At 41.5% G+C, this 16,562-nt stretch overlaps 1 protein-coding gene across 4 annotated transcripts in view; it reads left to right on the top strand.

Annotated features, from left to right (window-relative positions):
* Positions 1–668: 668 nt before the first annotated feature.
* The window catches only part of URI1 (URI1 prefoldin like chaperone), a 43,078-nt gene continuing 27,184 nt past the window's right edge, over positions 669–16,562 (top strand). Inside the window, exons 1-2 of one of the 4 annotated variants that reach the window (XM_030024393.2) lie at positions 669–1,166; positions 13,245–13,279. In XM_030024393.2, coding sequence (XP_029880253.1) covers positions 1,095–1,166; positions 13,245–13,279 — 107 coding nt within the window. In that variant the 5' untranslated portion in view covers positions 669–1,094. Of the gene's footprint in view, positions 1,167–1,492; positions 1,772–5,184; positions 5,203–13,244; positions 13,280–13,569; positions 13,590–16,562 lie in introns of those variants that run through there. The other 3 variants (XM_030024394.2, XM_030024395.1, XM_030024396.2) reach the window with 3 other exon arrangements.

Here is a 16,562-nt window from a genome sequence, read left to right as displayed (position 1 = left end):
TTCCAGCATGTTACTTTGGACGTGTCTAATGCCATTCACGGAATTAGCTCATGAATTTACGGCACATAAATTACTCTGTGGTACTCCGAGAGCGGCCGGCTGCCGCTCGCTTCCCGTGCAGTAACTTTTCTACGTAGGCGATTCCGAGTGCTGCCCTAAGCGACTTCAGTGAATGTAAAAATATTTCGCAATATTTTGCGAAACAAAATATTTTTTTGCTATCACAGCAGCCTCCTGTTTATCCACTGCCGGACGTCCCGGCACCGTGAGCTCTACAGAGCAGGCATTCCGAGACCAGCTATCGTGACATCGCCTCCCTGCTACAAAAGCCATACAGTTCTGCGTTTACGCCTGTCTAGGCTTACTGCGGGCCGGTCAAACGCTTCGCAGATGACGGTTCGGTTTTCCGAACCCGAGGCCTGCGCGCCCAACCAGCGCAGGACCGAGGGCAGGCGGGCCGCAGGCACCAGGCAGACCCGGCGCTGCCAGGCCGGAGCGGCGCCGAGCCCGGCTCCCGGCGCGGGCGGCGGGCTGAGGCACAGGCCGCGCCCCGGGGGAGGCCGCCGATCGCCCCCGCGGCCTCGCCCGACCCCGTGGCGGGGGCCCGCAGGCGGCGGCCGTGCCCCCCGCCCCCAGCCCGCCGCGGCGGCGGCGGCGGGCAGGGGGTGGGGAGCGCCCGCCTCTCGCGGCTCGCAGCCGGCTGCCTCCCGCGGGCGCGGCGGGCCGCCTGGCGGGCTGGCTGGCTACCCAGAGTGCAGCAGGCAGGCGGCGGCAGGCGGCGGCCGGCACCGAGCTGCCGGCGCTCTCCCGGCCCGCCGGCGCAGCGGGAGCCGGGCCCAGGCGGCGGCGCGGCCCAGAATGCGAGTGTGAGATGCTTCTTCCCCCGGCAGCGGCGCCCCGGGCCCAGGCGGCGGCGGCCCCCGCGTGGATGCGGCTCTGGAGCCGGCGCTTCGCCCTCCACAAACATTTCTATAGGACTCATTCGCCCTGCTGAGGAGATCGGCCCGGCCCGGCCCGGCCGCCTCTCCCCCCTCGCCGCCCCCTCCGCGCGGCGGAGCGGCTCTCTCACAGGCTGCCGGCCCGCCCCGGCGGGCATGGAGGGCCCCGGCGGCGCCTCGCCGCTCAGCCCGGCGCTGGTGGGCCGCCTCCGCCAGGAGCACGAAAAGGTAAAGGCCGCGGCCGCCGGGCCGGGCCGGGCCGCAGCGTGGGGAGGGGGGGGGGGGGGCTCGGGCCGGGCCGGGCCGGTGCGGGGCGGGGGGGGGTGTGAGGCGGGAGCGGCTCCCCCGGGCGGGGGTGGGGGTGGGGTGGTGCGGGCCCCGGGCGGCACGCGCCGGGGCCTGCGTGCGGCGGGAGGGCACGTGACGGCGCTGACGTCACGGCTGGCGGTCGAGGCGGGTCGTGGCGGCCGTCGCTCCCCGGCGGGCCGAGGCCGGGGGGGACCCGGAGCACCCCCGGGAACGGAACGGGCCGGGCCGGGCCGGGCTGGCGCTGCCCCGCCAGCCCTCTACGGTGACCGCCTTCATGGGGAAAGAGGGCGCCGGGAGGCGTGCGGCCCGGGCCCGGGCGGGGTGCGGAGCTCCGTTAGCCTGTTGGCAGCCGTGGCGGTGCCGAAATGGCCTTTAGAACGACACACGTCAGGCAGCTGACCGGCAGTTAGCAGGAGTGGAAGCCTCTGTGAGGGCTGGGGAGGCACCGGGCCTGCCCTCGCACACCCTGCGCTCTGCTGTCTGAATCGCTTGCCCTCATGCGCCTCGGAGACCGTTACAGTTACGTAAGCGTAAAGCCTGCGTACGCAGCTCTCCCTTAAACACGTGTTTTTCACCCTCTTTCCGCTTCTCTGTGGTTTTTCCCAGTCACGCACCTTTTTAAAACGCGGTCCTGCAGTTAGGCCCCGGGCACGGCGCAGCGGGTGCCTCTGAACTGGGTCATCTCATGGGCCAGCTTGAAGAGCAGGTGTATCAAAAATTAATTGTTTGTGACTTGCCTTAAAAAAACATTGATTACGTTTGAAATGGGTATGAAAGAGCCAAACTCCTCTGCAGAAATGATTCCTGAGAGTTCGGAGGCTGGTTCCACGTGTGGCTGTAGTACAAAACTTGAGATAGCAGGTTGCACCCGTGAACCAAGGGCAGTGGGCCCGGCTAATTGAACAAGTGCGATTTTGGGCTCGTAGGTCCCAGCCTCGCAGTGAGCTCTGTGTGGGTGCACGAGTCACTGTGGAACTCACGGTCATGTTCAGTGTATTATTGGCACAAGTACGTTTGCCCAGTCTGCATGCCTTTCAATTTTTCTGCTCATTTTTCTCATATGATTAAAATTTTTTAAAGCTGCTTCTAAGATGCACATTAGAGCTCCTCAGTTATAACAGAGGACTTTATCTTCAGTGTGTATTGCTTTGTCACACGCTGGTTTAGTTAAGGGTGAGAAAACTGAATAACGCGTACGTGGTGTAAAAAACGTGCCTTGTCTGGAGTACTGTGTGCAAAAATGTGTCTACTTCTGAACAGCACCCTAGATCATTACGAAAAGATCTACGTAACTGACTGACCACTAATGTGGATGAACAGTAAGAGGATCTGCTGGAATACTCTGTGTCGTCCGTTCTGCACGGATAGTAACCCATTATACCAGTAATTGGTGATAGTAACTTGTCTGCTTGAGCTCCTTCAGTTAATTTTCAAGGTGGTAGAATTTGGTGAAGAATCTGGCACATTAGTGTCAGTCAGGCCTAATGTGTAAGCGGATGTCTGTCATAACCACATAGAGTTATTCCCAGTTCATGGTGAGACCCCTCTGTAAGCAAGTTTAAGATTCTTCTTAAACAGATCTGCTCCAGTGGAAAAGAGGCCCAGGAGACCATTAATTAAGCCTCTGTTAGGCTGATGTACCAAAATTATATTTTATCATAGGGAAACTTTACATAATTTCTGCAAATTGGCTAAAAAAAATTGAACACTTCAGCTTCAATATGAAATTATACTAAAGAACTACATATCTTAGTTACAATGGAGCGTCATGATGAAGATATAGTAGACTTTCCCTCTATGCAATGAATATATATAATTGGATTACAACAGTATTTTCAGTTATGAAAATACTGTATTTTAAGATGGAGGTCTTTTCATTTCAGCTGCCTCTTTTCAGAGATGCGTATTTTTCTCACAAAATTACTGAAGGCTCATGTTTTGGTCTTAGCACAAAGATGAGGGAAAGTTAGTTATCTAGTACTTTGGTAAACGAGTAATTGTAGTATGAGCATCATAACAAATAGTAAACTTATTTAGCCAGAACTGTATCTGTATATACTGGCATTGAAGGAGGCACATATATTTCTTTTTAATTACTGTGATGTTGTGCTGTCCCAGTGACGCTTGATTAAGTATAAAGAAACCTATTTATTCCCATTAGTCTGAAGGCAACCTTTAGTGTAATAGTGAAATACAGCTTTATCTATCTGCAGAATTAAAGATAATATTTGAATCACAGTTAATTATTTTAACATCCAGGCCATTGTACAACCCTGGTTCAGCTACAAGTTTGAGCTTTTAAGCGCTAAAGAGCTGCTCTGGAGAACATGTGAACTGAGGCTTCCTTCCTGTGTAAAAATATTAAAAGAACAGGATGTTCATGACTTTCTATCTTTAATCTGATTGAGGCTGCAACTTCCAGGTTTAGGACCCCTGGTGAAAAGTAATTTTAATTCTTGTTTAGGACTGCTTGCCTGTTGGACAGATTTCATCTTGTTAATTTGTAGCGATAGTAAGACCAAACTGTTAAAAGCAATTTTCAGTGCTCCCACTAAAGGCACTTTGTATAAAAACATGACTTAGAATGTGTATCTTGGGGATAAATTATAGAAGAATATCTAGTAATTTTCATGATAAAGACCATCATTGGAAGCACAGTGTCTGCGTAAAGTTTTGAATATTTCTGTAAGAAGAATATAATGTATGTATCATGGATTACTTGCAAAAGCAATATATGTTAGCTGAAAATACTGCGTTAAATCTATTGCAAGTAAGTACAGGAATTATAGAATGAATATTTAAATAGGTAGATTCTCATGCTATCGAGCCTGAGTTTAAACATAATATTTGACATACATTTATTCCTACAATTAAATGGGTTGGGATTACTAACTGATAGGAAGTTGACAAGTCAGATCTGTATGATTTGGTAAGACTTGTGTAGACAGTGAATTTACAGTGGGCTGATACGTTCTATAGTTTCTGAGCAATGCGATGAAGATACGTGCAATGGGAGACATTACAGAACCAATTAGACCTAAGAGACATTTGTAGAGTGCAAACACAGGCATGGAGAATCTAAAGGATTCCAGTATTAGCTGACAGTATGATTTTTTTTTTTTTTTTTGTATTGCACTGACAAAACACTTTTTTTTATTTTCCTTTTAGGAAAATTAGGACAAGGATGTGACTCTCCTGTCACTCATCATGACAACAAAGCACAATTAGATTTAGTGGAGCTATTACTGTAACTCATTGGCCACTGTGTATTGTGACATATTCTTAATTTTTATGAATTTAAGTGGTGGAGCTGCATGATCTTTAATTTCCAAATTGTTTTCAAGATCCTGGGTACTTGCAGTTTTTTAACAGTTAAACAACTTATAGGTGGGTTATGGGGAAAAAAATCACAGAATCCTAAACTTACACTCTTTTAAATTGTTTTCTTCTTATATGAATTACTTCTGGGGCTGGCTGCTTCTTTTTAAGTCTTTTTCAAGTAATATCTGTGCTATGAAATCAGCAACTTGGCAGTCTTAAAGCTGTTCCTGCAGTCTGGAAAAGAGCAGTGAGACTGAGTAGGGTCTTGTACACTTCATGCTGCTGCAGGAGCCACTGGAAATTTGGAACTGCTTGCCTGTGGACTCAGCAGATGAGATTCAGTGTCCTTTCCAGTCCAGTGTCTCCCAGGGTATTACACTTTTTCCAGCCTACATCCAAGTTAACAGAATCTAGAGAAAGCCTGGGTATGAGACACCAGTGCAGTCATTTTCCACAATAACTGTTTGAGAAAAGTTAACAGAGTGTCTCTAGCTTGGTTTGACGTGCTCCTTTTTAAAAGGACTTGTCTGAACCTTCGTTTGCCATATTCCTTTTTAAAAGGTTCCTGGACAATTGCTTCTTCAGAAACTTGTGATGACATCCACTCTGCCCTGTCCAGTGCTTTTTTGTAATGGTGGGTTCCAGTAATGTTTTCTCATGTGCTGCTTTCAAGTAAAAGGGCTAATACAGTCATTATGTGGAAGCTTTCAATGTAATACCTACTGTTCCTCCAGTGTTAATTGATCATCACTTTTATTTTTTGTAGTCAATATTTGTCTATGTTCTTATTAGTATGAATTAAATACCCACAAGTTTATACAGTGTCAAGAATTGTGAAATAAATTAACAGATCTTAAATAGTTTTTTTTAATGGTAATTAAAGTCAACCTATTCACAAAAGAGTTTGAAGAGCATTGCCTTTATTCTGGAGTGGGCAAGTCTGTATGTGTCCTGCCTCATTGGTAACTAAAACGTGTAGATGAGATTATATCCACAAAATTTAAATGTTACTAAATTATGCTGCTTCTGTAGTTGTCTACAGATTCTGTGAGTAGATGCAGTGACCAGGCTACTGTTTGGGAATCATCTTTAGTACCTCTAGCATCTTGGCAGGTCTCCATTCCAGAAGTTACACTAACAACCTGTCTTCTCAGGTTGACTTGGGTACCCCTTGCCTCATGTATTTCTTTCCTCCTTTGCGACTGCGAAGTTGTATTTTGTTTTAATCTGACGCTCCAGTCTTGCAGATGAATATGCTAACTCGGAGCTTGCCATCTTGAGGCCCTCAGAGCAGCAACTGCGCTAAGACTTCATTTTTTTGTAGTGGGGCATTAGGACACTCGTCTGCACTGTGCAGTTGGTGGTTTTGTGGTTCCTCTTGTCTGTTAGGATAGGCTGCAGTTTCACTGTTACAAAAAGGGTAAATCCCTCCACCACTGTTGTACTAACACTTGGATCAGACTGCTGTGGGGCAAGAGGAATCCAGTAATGCATCCCAAAATGGTCGTGTCAGATGCCGGCACGAATGTGGCGGGGTAAATGCCCAGCCAGCGATGGGTGAAAGTGGACTGGCCCTTTGAGCCGTGGCCATGCTCATACGCAGTTAGAGCAGTTGTGAGCAACAGTCTCAGTTACTTCCTCAAAAATTTCATTAATGATCACATGAGTTATCCAGGAAGGACATTAATTTGGTGAAGGACTTTTTAATCTTCGGGTTTTTTTGTGACTGCTTGTTTCTGCCTTTTAGCAATTTTAGGGTGGCACATTTGTGACACTGCTCAGTGACCTGGGTTGGGATCCAGCTTAACACCAAACTTTGTTGTTGACTTTTTTGCTTCTTTTTTTCTTCCTGGATTATTTTTCAGCCAGTGTGGTTCCCTAATGTGGTTGATAGTGCAGTGTCACAAATATCTGCCAGCAGATTGTGTCAGGGTTGGAAGGATAAGATGGTGGAACTGAGTAGATGGAAACGGGGAGGGATGGTCACTGGTTTACTCAGGACTGCAGCTGAATGTTGAACCACAGCCTGAAGGTATGTCTGTGAGGCAGGTGCCATGGCTCATGTCAGTTTTAAGCTAGTTAACTTGGGTATCGCTAGCAGCATAGTTGTTGCTTCATAGACTATATCAAAGCTTGCAAAACCTGCTTGAGATGTTTGGTAAGTTAGATCATGGGAATTCTATGCTTATGTTGGTGTGCTGCTGTCTTGGCTAGGATGTGGTATAGCCACATGAATATGTTAACCTGAAGTAAGCTAAAATATTAAGTTACGAGCTCCTTAGCTCTATCTCAAGATGAAGTTACCTGACATGGATACTGACTTGCTACCAGGGAAAGGCAAGACCTTACTGTGGTTTGTTCCTTGCTTGCATCAGTTCAGTTGGTTCAGAGCTGAATAAACTCACTCACTTAGTGGAAAACGTCCTGCTGCCCTTAGGATTTTTGCTGGGTTTGTGAGTTGAAATGACTCCCAAAGGGGACTGACAAACAGCCAAACAGCGTAAAGGTGTTGGGAACTCACGGCTGGAAGTGAGGAAGAAGGGTGCTGGCTCCTGTAAGCTGACACTGCCTGCCTGGCTGTCACAGGGGAGTGGGCTGCCACGCTTAACGTGTGCCATGCTTACTGCAAGGTAGCTGTAAGGCATTTGTCTATGTGACCTGTAACCACCGCAGTGGTCACAACATAAAATAGTCTTGAGAGGGCACAATTTCCCAGCTGGCAAGGGAGAGATGAGGCATTTTCTGTCTGCTTTGTAATTCTTAGATGTTTCAAGTACAATTTTTAAGTTCCCCAAAATAATTTTGGTCAGAACTTAGTTTTTATTTATTGATAAATAATTGTTATGTACTACTTTTTCTGCAAAACTGAGACCCACTTGTGTGTACACAATTAATATAAAAACAGTAATCTTCACTTGTTTTCTTGTAGAGAAAGGTAAAAATTGTGGTTATATTTTTGAATAAGATTTTTTTCCTTTAGAAAGAAATGTTTGCCGTGATTCAAATTTCTTTCAGTCTCTCTTTTCCTTCAGTATTCTTCCCAAACACGTTTCTTCAAAAGGCAAAAGTTTCCACCCAAAGGGGGATTTATGTTAATAATTTGTTGAAAGTGTTTTTGAGTAATATGATTTAATAAATGAATGAGAGCTCAGAAATGCTTTCTTTCTTTTCCATTAGATCATACAGTGTGCCAACAGACTGAAGAACTTTTAATAGTTTTATTTCATATTTTGATTGAAAATGGGGCTCTAGGAAAAACAATTGTGCGAATGTTAATTCTGTCTTTCTCCATCAGTGATTGCTGTGTTTTAGGCAAGTACTGTGTAGTTTCCTAGAGGAAAAAATGAAAATTCATTTTAAATGTTTATTTTGTGTGTGGCTTGTTACATCCTTGTTACCAAGAGATGATTAAATATTTGACCACCCATTAGTGTTCTTCTGTAATGTAGTCGTATTGTGAACTGGTTATTACATCGGTAAACTTTTAGGGTTTGGGGGTGCAACGGAGAAATCTCATGCATGAGTTGCATGGCAGAGTGGGTTTTGATACTGCAAACATTTACAGATGGAGGCAGCTCGTGTGTGTATCAACTGCAGTAAATACTTGAAAGTAGAAGGTTAAGCAGTTAAAACTGTGCAGAGTAGGAGTCATCTGAATTAGGTCAGTAGTGGAAATTATCTTGGATTTATCATGAGCCTTGCAAACGTGGATCTGCATTTCAGAAAACCAGCATACTTCCACTGTAGTTTGTGGAAGGTTCTGAACAACAGAACCAAGGTCAAGACTGAGATATTTACACAGTCCCGAACGGCGGGGACAGTTTCCTGAAGGCAAATCATTGGTTTTAGACTTTATTAGACCCTTACTTTAATTACCACCTCATTACTAGCTCTGCTTCCACAAAAAGTATTCCATACTGTCATCTTCCCTAAGCAACTGGAAATGTGATTGAAAGGGATGTTTAAAGTGAGACTAATTCAAGATTAAATAGTCACAAATTATATTATTGCTACATGTAAACAAATTACTTGCATATCTGATTTTATTCAGATTACTTTTCAAGTGGTAAATAATGCTTTATCACTTATATAGTGCTCTTACATCTTTAGAGTGCTTTTCTCACATTAATTAATCATCATTAAACACTCTGAGGTGGGTAGGTTAATACTATTATCCCCATTTTGCAGATGAAGAAATGTAGACTGAGAGGTTGTGATTTGCTCAAGGCCATATAGAAGAAATAGAATCAGAGCTGGGATTAGATCTGTGTCCCTAGCTTCTAATTTCAGAAGACCAGCCAGATTGTGAGCCACAATTTTGAAGCAAAATACTCAAGTATGCATGTAGAAACAGCACACATTTACTTGGCCTCTTAGAAACCTAACTTGCAATTTGTTGAAACGGAAACTTTGCTTTTGTGCCATGCTGTGTATTTCCATGTTCATACCTGTAAGTGTGGAAACAGCCTCTCATTCATTTAGGAACTCTTCCTAATCTGATGGGGCATTTTTATTTTCATCATTTTCATTGAAATTAACTCTCATCTTAAAAATACCAGTTTCTAGTTCTTTAGACTTGAACATAAGTGTGTGACTCGGATACAGCAGGTTTAGCATTGGTACCTGAAACTGTCTACAGGTGATACCAGTACCAGCTCTGTTGCTTATAATTTTTCATGAGCTGAGACATAAATAAAATTCTGACTTGGCAGCTTGCCTTATTGCTTTTCAGAACCGACGAGAGAGAGAATTACCCTCAGTGTGCTAAACCCATCACCTTTGTAGCCAGTGCCTAGCTGCTTAGTAGAGAGAGACATTCGCATGCATGCACTCCACCTTGGAGAACTACCGAAATAGAACAAAATAGTCTTGGACTGCAGAGGAGAGCAGAACTGTTTGTGCACCACCTTGATAACCAGAAGCACCATAGAGAATTATATTCAGCTGTTAGTAATGGGAGCATGTGCAGAAGTAACAGATAAGGAAAAATGAGGTGGAAGAAGGAGGTGCCCTTGTATGTGAGGGTGAGGACCTGCTGGGGAAAGGTGGGGTAACGTGGAACACGTTAAGAGACCCATGGGCATGTACAGGTAAGAATTAGCTTCATCCTACAGCATCCTTCTCGTCTTCTCTTCATTCCCAAGGAAATGTTTCAAGTGATTTTAGTGCCTGGCTGCTGAGTTAGGAGATCTGGCTTCTGTTTCTAACCCTGTTCCTGACCAGTGGTTAAGTTACTCAGCCTGCAAGATCAGTGCAGTGCTTTTCCGAAGTACTGTACACTTTAATTCATGGAAAAGTTTTTGAGCTCTTCAGATGGAAGATCCCAGAGAAGGTGGAATAGAAACAGATTGGAAAGAGAGAAAGTGTTGCAGACAAAAGGAATTTCCTGCCTTCAGACAGCTAGTGAAGTCTGTGGCTGTATGATAGGAGTTGTTTGGGGGGGTGATTGGGTGTCACTAGCCTGCAGGCTGTCCCGTGTTCAGATTGGCACGGTGGAACTGGGGGACACTTGGGAAGTGATTGTAGGTCTAAAGCTGATCCTCCTGCTCTGCTGTGACTCTGCTCGAGAAACCTAGAGACGAGATTCTGTAAAAGCAGCAATGTACGCTTCCCTTTAAATAGTTCAACCTAGTAGTAATGAGAGCAGAACCAACGCATGATCTTTTGCTTTAACGGTTTGATTTTTAATCCAGAAGGAATCACACTTTGGGTTACAGGCACACAGAGGTGTGCTGTCCCGGGGGGCCACTCGTGGAGCTCCCAGGTGTGGCTTTGTCTGGTTAGGAGCTTGAGAAGCACTAAATTTTAACAAGTTGCTGTTGGAGGAAAGTAATGTGTTTTCCGACAGTGGATCCTGCTTTAATAACCAGACCCATGATTAGGTAACATTAAGTTTGCTGCAGGAGTAGTTTAATAAAGTATTTTAGTATGCAGATAAGCCATTGATAACCACGTGCATTCACAAACTCGTATATTTTTATGCCTAAAAGGGGAGAATTCAGAGTTTATTGATACCACTTCCGCTACAATGTCTTAAAAGTAATGCATAGTTTGTGGCACTAGGTGTCCAGACAAATTGAACTCAAATGAACAAACAAACAGGTCATTTATTTTATTTACCCTGAAAGGAATTTTCATTCTTTAATTGTAACTCTAGATATAAATTATGTGTGGAAGATAGACTAATGATTTTCCTGTGTTTGATTAAAGGCAAAGAATCAAAGATTTGTTTATATATTTATCTATTTGTTTCTTTGCTGTGATAAGACCAGTTGTTATCCAAACAGTGGGACTGACCTAATAAAGGACATATGCATAATTGATCTCCATCTGTTTTTCAATATTTATTTTCTCTCTATTTTTTTAATGGAGTTCAGTTCCAGAAGTGCAGCCTGAAATATTTTTAAGGTGGTGTATTTTAGCACTTCTGTAAAAGGTCTCATTTTATTCTGGCCACTGAAACGAAAAGGTTTGTTGTTGGTTCCACCCTTTAGTATCCCTTCAAGAGAGATTATATCAAAGAAGAAGAATTAAATTAAAATTGATTGGTGTTATTGATTTTTCTTTTCTTTTTTTTTAAAGGGGATAAAGGGCGATGGAAACAGCATATGCCCCTATGCTGTTTTACTGATGGACTATTTTTCAAAAACATAAAAAGCATATGTGCCCAATTTACATATTTACTAATTAAAAAAGCTTCCTGGAAACATTAAGTAGACTATCTTCTGTAACCTTTAACATTGTAGCTAATGGATATAGCCTGGAAATTTTCATAGAAGGTCTTCTAAATAATGTAAATGATTATGAATATGTAACTAGTTAATATGCAGCTATGAAAGGATTATCATGTAGAGGTTAATGAACATGCTGCTCTTACGGTTTGCAGGGCTTTTCTTTTTGTGGTTTTAGCTCACTTCATGCATGGAAAGTCATGTATTGGGAATGGAAAGCTTCCTGTCTTTTCCATCTTCATCTGTAATGGGGCAATTAAACTGGAACTCTCTTAAAGGATTCCATAAACATTTTTGTATGCTTAATTATGTTGTGTACTTCACAATCCCTACTGAAAGAATGAAGGATGTTGATAGAATAGGCTCTGACTCTTCTACTTGTTAGTGGTGGGCTCCATTGTGTGTTAGCATTGTTATCAAACGTTGCTGTGCTGTATGATTTATACCTTTTATGGAAACTTTACTCTTAAAATGGGCTTAATAGTATGAATTAGATTTCTGAGTTGATGTCCTGTAGAAGTCTGTATTTTACTCTTAACCTTAAAAATAGTTAGCTTGCACGTTAAGGAAAACATTTGCTAGGCATTTGATTTATAGTAGTTTAAAGCAAATGATAAATTTAAACTTGGCTTACGTGGGATGAGCTACCTGGCTGAATTTCCTGATGGATTATGAAATAGCGTAACCACAAATGTAGAGCTGATCCTATTCATTTAAGTACTTTACTCTGTTTAAAGAATTATTAGCTCACAAAGTAGTCCCATTTTTTTTACTCCTATATGAGTAGAAAGTGCAGGGTCTGAGATCTGTTTTGCAATAGCAGCACATATGCTAACTGAAAAAAAAATTGTCTTTCATTCTGTTGTTTGGAAAAAAAAAAATTATCTGCTCCAGTGATTTCAGTGGTAGTTGAATGTATGTTATTGTTTTCTCTGCAAATTTTCCCATTAATTGCTTTCAAATGTTAGCATTATTTTGGCTATAGGAAAAATGAAATTTGTAAAAAAAAAAAAAAAAAAATCTAGAAAATGCTTATATTGAGAAGATGTCTAGACATATTTAATTGCCTCATGGCTTCATTGCATTTCATATAATTGAATGAAATTGTTTGTGTTATATTTTTGGTAACCATTCAGAGATCAGAATATGTCTTAAAAGGCAAAATGGCCATGTAATTATGCCAGGGAAGGTCACAGGTTTCAGTATCTTGTCTGTTTGCTATATCTACATAGTCTAAAAAAATACAGTTAAAAAAGAAAAAAAGTATTTCATTTTAACAATGTGCTTTATTTTGTAAATTATTTTGGATCTCTTGGGAAAGCCTGTGGCGTGAAGAAATAAGTGAAATATTCAGATTAAAACTTCCTTCTTTCTGACACCCAGAAAGAACAGAAGGGAAGCCAGCAGCCCATAATGGTGTCAAATATCCTTGTATTTAAACACCACAAAATGAATTTGTGCTTTTTCAAATTAAAATGGCCAATGGAAACATTTGTTGATGTAAAGGAAAAAATGTTTTTGGTGCTGTGGGGTTCATTTTTTTTTTGTTTTTTAATGACTGAGTATGGAAGTAACATTGATGTCTTGTTATAATTTATGTTGTTTTCTTATTCTGCAAACATGTAACACTGAAAATAGATCTCCAGATTGCACAAACTACTACTTATCTTATATTGTGTGTCACCTAATAGTTATGGAGCAGGTAGTGTACCAAAATATGAATTGAAAAGCTGTAATTTTTTCTGTGGTTATCAGTCTGCATTAGTGTGTGATAAAGTGTGCTGCTTAAGAACTACCATTCACATGCCTTTGCACTGACAAATAAAAATGTATATAGAGACACCACCAAATCTGTAAAGCTACTGTTCCAGTTTCTGATGCATTGACATTGCAGCTGTGTGCTTAGCCTTGTTTTTTCATGAGTAGTTATCTGTTTTAATGACAGGTGGTCACTAGCTGCCAAGAAAAAATCCAGCACTGGTAAGTGAAAAATGTTTGATTACATGCCTAAAATACTGATGAGTAACCTAGTTATATTTTAGTTAAGTATTGCTATTTATTCTAATGATACCTACTAGCATGTTTTGGGGATTATAGTTAGCGGTAGCTCAGAATTGTTGCAAAGTACTCTCTTTAAAATGTGTATATTTTCCACTGATATCATTACTTTAAATCACAAATACACTGAGCTTTAGTGTTTATACTTCTGTTTTAAATACCGAGCTCATTCGTCATTTTTCCTCAAGTAACCTTGTGGGATGAATGCTGAGTTTGCCTGATTGGTGAAAAGGTACTCCCAGGGTAGAATTTAATTATTCTTGTTTTCTTTCTAACTATGGAGCAAATGGGGAAATTCTGCTTCCCCCCCCTCCATGTGCTAAAACAATGTGAAAGTAATGTTTCCTTGTGTGTGTGTCCCCCCCCCCCCCCCCCCCCCCCCCCCCCCCCCCCCCCCCCCCCAGTAAACTATGTGATAAAGCTTAGTTTGTAATGCTTAGAAAGAAATGGTTTGTTATGTAAAAAAATTATCTCTGGGCACTTTTTTCTCTGTTGGTAATCTATGGTTAATAGAAAACATGCTTAGTAAATAATAGTTTTGTATGGCATCTGAGGAAAATGTACATTTAATGGTGAATGAAATCTTATATTGTGAGTTACTGTGAGATATAACAGTTGATCTTACAGATATCAAATTACAATATATCCATGCTGTGTTTACCATGATTTTACTGAGAGAACAACAGGAGCTGTCTTGATTATTGTCTGCAGGGTTATTGCAGAATCACAGCAACTGCCCCTTTAGTGGTGAGATTAAACCTTTGGTTATACACCATCAAGCATATAATATTTTAAATTTATTTTAAGAGGCTTTTTCTTCATGCCTGAAAGATCTCCAAGCAAATAATTTATATTTAGTGTGTATCAAATGTTTTTAGTTTAAATGCACATAGGCTGCAAGCACTGGATAAGAGGAAAAAAATCAAGGCAATCTATACACATCATCATATTAAATTCTGACTATTGGCTCGCAAAAATAATCTAAAACTAATATGTTTCATTTATGTTTAAAATTCAGAGACTGCATAAATTTTCAATAAGGGAAATATTATTGAAGTGCCTACTGGTGCTGTTGTGGTGAAGTCAGGCAGAATATTTGCAGCACATGTACTTCCTCATGAGCTTTGCAGTGTCCATACCAGTTTGGTCCCGTGTGAAATTCTGCATGTATATTCTTTTCACTAAGAGACAGTATTTTTCGGAAATAAACTAATATTCAGAAAGCCTTAAAATTCAAACAGATTTTTAAAAGTTTGGAAAGTTGTGACAATTATTTCCTCTTATAAAAATGGCTGAGATTTGTGGAGTGGGGAGGGAAGGTTGGCTGTGGAAGGAGAAGTTGCTCTTGTGTTTGCTTTTGTGCAAACTCTGGCCAGAGTGGCCCATGAAGTTGGGGATTTTGGGCACAGAATGTCAAGAGGGAAACCTAACTTACTAATATCTTTTATGTAGAAAGCAATTTATACAGCATCGATACAATCTTCACTTTATAAAAAAATTATTTAAAATTTAGTACCCTTATTTAGATCTTGATTGTGCAAGAGCTGAGTGCTCTTGTTTCAACTGAGTAATTTGTTCATATAAGACCTTTTAAGTAGTCAGTGACACAGAAGAATGTTAAATAGAATTGGGTGAATAACAACAGGGTTTTAAAATGCTCAGCTTCAATATGTTTCCATTAAATTATTTTCTTTTTAATTTTTTAGTACACTTTTTGAAGTATATTTCTAAAGCCATGAATCCAATAATGTGTCTGGTATGGGATTAAACATCTAGACATGTGTTTCCCCTTCTAGGGATGTGTTTATAGCTGGAGTCCAAATATTCATCCTCTCTGTTCACTTTGGTTCTTCATTGTGTATTGGGACTGAGCATAGTGCCAGCATACCCCAGAGCTTGTGTGACCATCAGCTATAGGTGAAGAGGGAGGTCTGCTTCCTTCCTTAAGTAATGCTGTTTCAGGCCAATTAGTTAAAAAGGATTGATTTTAATTTTCTTTATCTCGATGGTCCAGTTCAGGATGTGGCCACAGTTTTAGAGATTCCCATGGTGGAGGTTTGATCAGCAAAGGGCCCACTGAAAACAGAAACATACTTTGCTCTGTAAAGCAAAACAGCTTTTGTAGCAAGTGATTCCTCCTGTACCCTAATCAGATTATTCAGTAACGGGCGGCAGTCAGACCTGAAAGGCAGTGTCTTTTTTTCAGATTAATGAAGAAATGTTGAGTGACTTTCAGCCATGAAACAATGGGAATGTTTAATCCCACTGCGAGCAGGGGGATTTTCATACCATTCTCCTCCCATAGAGTCTTCTCCTTGCGTTTGAGACATGGGCAAGGCCTTTGGCTTGGAGATCCTGTTTGTTTTTCAGCAGGTGGTTGGAGTGCATCAGTGTCCATTTCTCAAATACAGATCTCTGTGAGGCTAAGGTTGAATTCTGTAAACATCATAAAGTAATCGATTGTTATTGTTGACACCAAGTTGCCATTATATTGCTTCCCCCCTCCAAAACATCTCAGTGAATTTTGTTAAGATTCATGAGTTTGTCCTTCCTCTTTGAAGGAAGTCTATTATATTTTCACTTTGATGTGGGCAATGGACAGAGAAACTTGCCTAAAATGTCTGGGAGAAATCTGCTGTCAAAACAAAGCAGCAGCAAGCATCTTTTGTAAATCAGTTATATGGAATATGGTTTTAATGTCCAAGTGGCACAAAAACCTAAATTCTTTTTTTCAGGACCAGTTCAGGAACTTAAAATGTGAAGTACTGCAGGTATAAAGTGGGGTGGTTACAGCAAAGTTCAACTATGGAAGCAAATGAGTCAAAACATAGGCAAATGAGTCAAAACATAGGAGCATCAGATAGTTTTTCATAACAAATGCTGAAGAAGACTTCACTCTGCTTATGAATCTAAGAAAATCAATGATCATATTTTGAGAGTTGTGTTATCAACTATGACATTCATTTTCCAGCACATTTATAGATTGCTTTCCTGAATCATCCTCCGAAAACCTGTAATTTGCATCTTGGGTCAGCATTGTTAAGTGTGCTGCTCCGTGCTTTCAGTTGCCTTTTATTGCAGAATTTACTACCGTATATATGTTTACTATTTTGAAGTACAAGTAAACAATATCATCAAACCTGACTTTTACATGCCAGCTACTTCATGCAGGATCTGATTTCTGACCATCTTCAGAATGGCAGTG

Source organism: Aquila chrysaetos, chromosome 9 (genome assembly GCF_900496995.4).
Source record: "Aquila chrysaetos chrysaetos chromosome 9, bAquChr1.4, whole genome shotgun sequence".
Lineage (NCBI taxonomy): Eukaryota > Metazoa > Chordata > Aves > Accipitriformes > Accipitridae > Aquila > Aquila chrysaetos.
Note: the sequence above shows the minus strand (reverse complement) of the source record. Positions and strands in the feature narration are given on the sequence as shown.